A 5,981-nucleotide genomic window follows, 5' to 3' on the forward strand; every position below is an offset into this window, starting at 1 on the left:
ATTTGCTAAAAATCCAAAAGGAAACATCAAGTTGCTTCCCTTCCGCTCTAATCTAGCAACATTTCATCTCCATTTCTTAAAGGTTCCCAAATAACCTCTATATTGAATCATTCTTATATCACATTTGAATCAATCACCATTCATTATTGATAGTTGTTCGTTAAATAAAAGGCTTCTATCAAACATATATTGAAGTATTTTTTTTTATCAAAACCAATAAGAAAGATATCGAGTATTATCAAACATATATTGAAGCATTTGTAGAATAAGTAACAATAGGTTTAGTTCAAGGAGGAGTCAGCCAACTATACAGCTTCAAAATTAAATATAACAATCGTTTTACAACACATGAGATGACACACATCATCATCATCATCATCATCATCAATAACTCTAGTCTACTTCCCCAAAATCCAAACTCCTAACGTCTCATCACATCCATCACTTCTTTTACCATTTAAAACAAGTCAACAAACAACACTTTTTTTTTTTTTTTTTAATTTAAGAAAAAAAATTAACAAAAGACATATGGCTTCCTCCACTTCATCATACACAGTCATCATCCTCTATCATCATAACATAGTATGTATATCAAGACACAGTTCTTCCATAACATACACAAGCAAGATACAAATTCTTCGCCCACTTCTCCTGCAACCACAACAACAATAATGAAATGGGCTTAAAATTTATAAACAAAACTGTAAGGCCAAAATGGTCATTTTTATATCGAAACCAACCTTGACATGTGTGCTTGGAAATTGAGAAGTCCTTAAAGTTTCCTGAGTTTCGTCCCCGGGCTTACGGCGGGGGACACTCAAGATCAACGCCGCCTGGTCCCATGTGGCGGCGGTTGAAGTGATACGGTAGCCGTTGTCCCACCGCCTGTGGATGCCTTCACTTGGATAAAGAAAGTCCAACTCCACCACCTACAAAACAAATTAAATATCATTTTTTTTATATGAATAAAATAATTATTAAAAAAAAAATTAAATAAATTTTACCTGATCACTAAATCCAGCATTGCGGGACATGACAACACCCCAGCGGGTCCCGGCGGTGGCCATGGAAGTGACATGGAAGCCTTCTCTCCATTTCTTGTTTATCCATTTGAAAGGGAAGGAGTCGCTTACTTTGTAGGATTGTTGAGAGTATTGTGTCCCTACACATTGTTATTAATTAATTATTATATTATAAATTTATAATTAATTCATTTTGAAATTAGTTTACAAACCTTTTGACATGACCACAAGAGAGCTTCCATTATTAGCACCTGCAATTGAGCTAATATAATAGTTCTTCTCCCATTGTTCCATAATCCATTCCTACAATACACAAACAAATCTAAAACTTTCACAAAACAATTAAAAAAAAAAAAAAAAAAAAAGGTGCATCATTTTTTATTTATTTAACCTTGTGTAAGAAGAAAGGAGACAACTCATAAACTTGACTTGAAAACCCTGTTCCAGCATCCATTATAAGGGCCCACAAATTAGAACAAGAAGCCACAGAGCTTATAAGTAAATCATCTGCATTTCCTCTCTCAACATGTTGTGCTAATCTTGCATCAGCAACATTGTAATGATACCTAAATAAAGAATTTTTTACAATTATTTACTTAAATTGTAACATATTCATATTATAAGTAAAGAATTGTAAGTACATAGGGGTAAATAAATGTAAGTATATATTGGTTTTATTGGGAATAAAAGTACATTGTTATTTCCTACCCTAAAATATATAGGGTTAATCTCATAAAAGACCTTATATTTTGTGTTTTTCCGGATTAAACCTCAACTTTATATTTTGCCTAAAAAAGACCTTTAATTTTTTTTATTTTTTCCAAAAAAACCCTCAACCTTCTAAATGCTTCCAAATAAACCCTCAACTTTCTTTAGTTTTTCTCAAAAAAACCCTCACATTTTACAAATTTTTTTGGAATAAATGACTAAAAGGGCCAAATCGGAAAAAAAAAAAATACAAGATCTTTTTCAGGCAAAAATTAAATTTGAGGTTTATTCCGGAAAAAAAAAACAAAAAATATAAGGTCTTTTATGAGACTAACCCAAAAAAATTGTAAAATGTGAGGGTTTTTTCGAAAATAACTAAAAAAGTTGAGGGTTTATTTGGGAGCATATAGAAGGTTGAGGATTTTTTTTCAAAAAAAAAATACAAAGTTGTTGGCTTTTCAAAAAAAATTAAAAATTAAGAGCCTTTTTTAGGCAAAAAATAAGTTGAGGCTTAATCCGGAAAAAACACAAAATATAAAGTCTTTAATAAGATTAACCCAAATATATATATATTATAATTTATAAATTATACCTTTGTTTCATTGGTTGTCTGGCATTATAAACTGAAATCCATTGAGTTGCAGGAACACCCATTCGGACCTTCTTTTTAGGCTGCCCATCATCTTCTTCATCAAGATTCAATCTGCCTCTTTTTTGGCCAACTTGGATTATAATCTAAAAATAAAAAAGAAAAAAATAAAAAGTAAATACCCTTTTCAGAAAAAGACAAAACAAGCATATTCTGAAAAAAAAGCAATCACCTTTTGAGCACCATCTGTGTTTATTGGCCTAATTGCAGGATTTGGACCTAAAAGTCCCTCAAATAAAGATATTAACTTTGAATAATTAGGCTCTTCATCAAACTTCATGTTCACAACTATCTCAAGAAATTGCCTTAAAGGAGCAGGGCAAAACACACATAACATTTCTGGAGATGTCGCCATTTTCTTCTTGCATACTAGAAATGATTTATTGTCACCCTAAAAATATACAAAACTTTCTTTACTATTTGTTACATATAAAGAAATGTATTTATGTTGCTATAAGAGGTGAAGAAATGTAAATACATTGTTGAAAAGAAGTAAAGTATGTTGTTATTTTGTGCAATTAGTATGAGATTTTGGTGTTATTAAGGAATATACCTGATACCCTTGCCATGGAAGTCTACCACGGTGTAGAAACACAAGTGTATATGCAAGAGATTCTAAATCATCTCTTCTACTTGCTGTTCTTCCTAAATGTGCATGCACACTAGCATATCTAACTGTTCCCCTGTTACAACATAGTAAAATATTTATTAAAAAAAAAAGACAATATAATATGAAATGATCAAATGAAGTAATTAGGAGAATGAGATTTCACCTAAACATGTCAGGCCTTTGATCGTAGTCAACATGTTGACCATTTGTACTCTCTCTCCACTTTGTTGCTGCATTTGATAGATATCATCATGTCAATGAATGTGTTAATGGAAATGTATATATAATGGAAAACCCATGAAGGGAATTGGATGAAATGACTTACCTAGCCCTAAGTCAACAAGAAATAGTTTCTTTTCTTGAGATGTTGATGGTTGACCAAGTAAAAAATTCTCTGGCTTTACATCTCCATGAACATAACTATAAATACAAACATAACTCTTGTAATGAATATAAGAGGAAGGGAAAAATTCTTATATAGTGAAATGAAAAAAGAATAAGAATATTTGGAATGTATATATTATATATATACCCTCTTGAATGCATCTTTTCCAAAATTGATAAAGATTCCACAGCTATACAAGCCACCATTTCTGATGACATCCTGGAAAACAAAATGCAACAATAAAAAACAAGTTACCACTTTTTGAAGGGTTAAACCAAAATGCAGTAAACCACAAGAGAAAACAGAGGAAAGAATCATTTGTTGTTCATAGGTTTATGGAGAACTCACGTTTGTCCAGAAGAATTCCAAACATCCCACAAACTAGGCCCCAACATGTCCATAACCTGCAATGTAAATAGAGAAAAAAGAAATGTCATGTACTTATTCATTTAAATAAACTAAAAACTTATTAAGTATTAGCATATACCATAACATAGTAATCTCCTTGTTTTCCTTTATAATGAACTTTAGGCACTCCATGACTCCCACCCAGAGTACTGTTTCACCAAAAAAAAACCAAATCCACTTCTTTAAATTTATAAAAGAAGAATGTTAATCTGTTTACTAATCATAAAAACATAATGTGCACATACTTGTAAACTTGCCACTCGTATGGAGGACCATAACTGCAGCCTTTGCTGTTTCTATGCTCAAACTTAAGAGCAACCTGTCACAAGTCGCAACCAAAATTAAAGAAAATGAATTGCAGAAATCAGATTTTATATAAAATGTAAGCTTGATTGCTTGATGGAATAACATTACCTCTGTAGCACCAGGACCTGATATGCGATCAGTTCCACCAGATACACGACGACCAACAAATACCTGACCAAATCCACCTTTCCCTAATTTTCTTTCGACCTTATATTGAGGTGATCCACCTACTTGAACCTGAAAATCAAGGCGTTTTATAAGTAAAGAAGCATTACAAAAATCGAAGGAACATATGAACAATAGAGAGCATACCCTTTCAGGAAAAGGGGCGGTATTCCCTTCTTCTTCCTGGCCTGTAACCTTGTTAGCGCTCAAGCCACCGCTTCCATCCGCCATTGCTACTTTGAATGTCTCTTCTCCTGTTTCCTCTGTTCGTTTTTTATCCTCCTCTGCTTCAGAAATGACAACCACCGGCTTTTTTGCTAAACCCTCTTTTTTCTTCTTAGTCGGCAGCCGCGGCTTCTTTTGTTGCTTCGGCTCAACACCAACCGCCGCCGCTTCCCTAGCTGCAGCCGCTCGAGTCTTAACGTGATTACCAACCAAATGCTCCGATCGCTTATTGGGCCTACCTTCTCTCTTCTTCTTCTCGACTACAGGAGCACGTGCACGGCGTACTCCATTGCGCACCTCCGGCATTCTCTATCCATACAACTGATACATAATAATAACAAAAACCTACAAATTACTGAATCTACCATCATCTATGCTGAAACCCTAAGCATAATCACTTGGCCCTCGATAGATTAACCTAAACAGAAATAAAAACAACCGATTTCCGCAGAGGGGTTCAGATAAGATTGAGGGATGATGACGAAGAAGAATACAAAACTATTTGCGATTGATTTGAGATGGTCTCTGAAAAAGATTGAAGTTTTTGCATGTATGAGCTAGGTCAAATTCGAGAAGCCATTGGAGGAAAGAGAAGGTGGAGGGGCGCGTGGGTTCCCTAAATTCGTGAGATATTTTGCCTTTGAATTTTTTGATAAGATATACCCCCTCTTTTTTTTCAAAATGGTACCGTAGGTTTTCCGATTTATTTATCTAGTAAGAACTTCTTACAAACATTTAATTTTATTTAATTCCAAATACATTATTTATCTTGTAAGAATATTACAAACATTTATTTTTCATTCAATTCGAAATATTTTCTTTTTTAACGCAAACTAATTTAATCTTATAAGTTACATCTAAATTCACATATGTTTCTAAAGAGCCTTGAATTTCAACCTCAAAAAAAGAAGACTTGTTGAACTAGATGTTATTTGGTTCGATATTTATCTTGTATTTATCTTGTAAGAAGTTTACAAAACATTTATTCTTCTTACAAAACATTTATTTCTTATTAAGCCTAATAATACATTGGTTTTATCGGTTAGTTTATTTTTCTAAGTATTTTTTTATTATCATGGTAGATTGGTACTGTCATTTGACAAAAAGTAAATTATAAGTAATTTTTAAAAAATTTATTTAAATTAGTGTTTCAATGATTTTATTGAACTTTTTTTTTAATATATATACCATTTATTAAGAGACGACTATAAAAAATTTACATTAAAGAGCTAGAAAAATAAAAAAATACTCAAATCGTTATTATTTCGTAGTCAATCGTAAAAATTTGGTTAAACTAGGGAAAAAAGGTTTTTGTTTAGATTTTTGTAGGTTAACATCGAGAATCTAAGTTGACTGTGTAAAAAAGGTTGACTATGACTAACGTATCCCACCAAGAATACGTCAAAAATAACGGAACCATCAGACGGTCTGGGAAAAGACCGGCGTATGCCTAGCGTCGGGCTCTCGCCCTCGCCCTCGTGATCCCATAGTCATTTCTTGGCG

The 5,981-nt window shown here is 32.9% G+C and overlaps 1 protein-coding gene across 1 annotated transcript; it reads right to left on the reverse strand.

Annotated features, from left to right (window-relative positions):
• Positions 1-280: 280 nt before the first annotated feature.
• On the reverse strand, positions 281-5,129 carry LOC145157823 (casein kinase 1-like protein HD16). The gene is made up of 16 exons (XM_079076812.1): positions 4,401-5,129; positions 4,197-4,325; positions 4,028-4,101; positions 3,862-3,931; positions 3,723-3,778; positions 3,522-3,593; positions 3,315-3,409; positions 3,153-3,219; positions 2,933-3,062; positions 2,552-2,770; positions 2,323-2,465; positions 1,414-1,588; positions 1,235-1,325; positions 1,005-1,162; positions 741-929; positions 281-651 (listed from the first exon to the last, which is right to left on the reverse strand). The coding sequence occupies exons 1-16, from the start codon at positions 4,782-4,784 to the stop codon at positions 592-594; spliced, it is 2,112 nt and encodes a 703-aa protein (XP_078932938.1). The 5' UTR covers positions 4,785-5,129; the 3' UTR covers positions 281-591.
• Positions 5,130-5,981: the final 852 nt, after the last annotated feature.

The sequence above is a fragment of the Lactuca virosa genome, chromosome 1 (assembly GCF_052849685.1).
Source record: "Lactuca virosa cultivar CGN04683 chromosome 1, Lactuca_virosa_CGN04683_v6, whole genome shotgun sequence".
Taxonomy (NCBI): Eukaryota; Viridiplantae; Streptophyta; class Magnoliopsida; order Asterales; family Asteraceae; genus Lactuca; species Lactuca virosa.

Coding starts and splice junctions, on each gene's coding strand:
- LOC145157823 (XM_079076812.1), bottom strand. CDS start 4,784: ATGCCGGAGGTGCGCAATGGAGTACGCCGTGCACGTGCTCCTGTAGTC. Junction 4,326..4,400: donor CCGCCCCTTTTCCTGAAAGG/GTATGCTCTCTA, acceptor CTTGATTTTCAG/GTTCAAGTAGGTGGATCACC. Junction 1,589..2,322: donor AGACAACCAATGAAACAAAG/GTATAATTTATA, acceptor TTCTTTATTTAG/GTATCATTACAATGTTGCTG.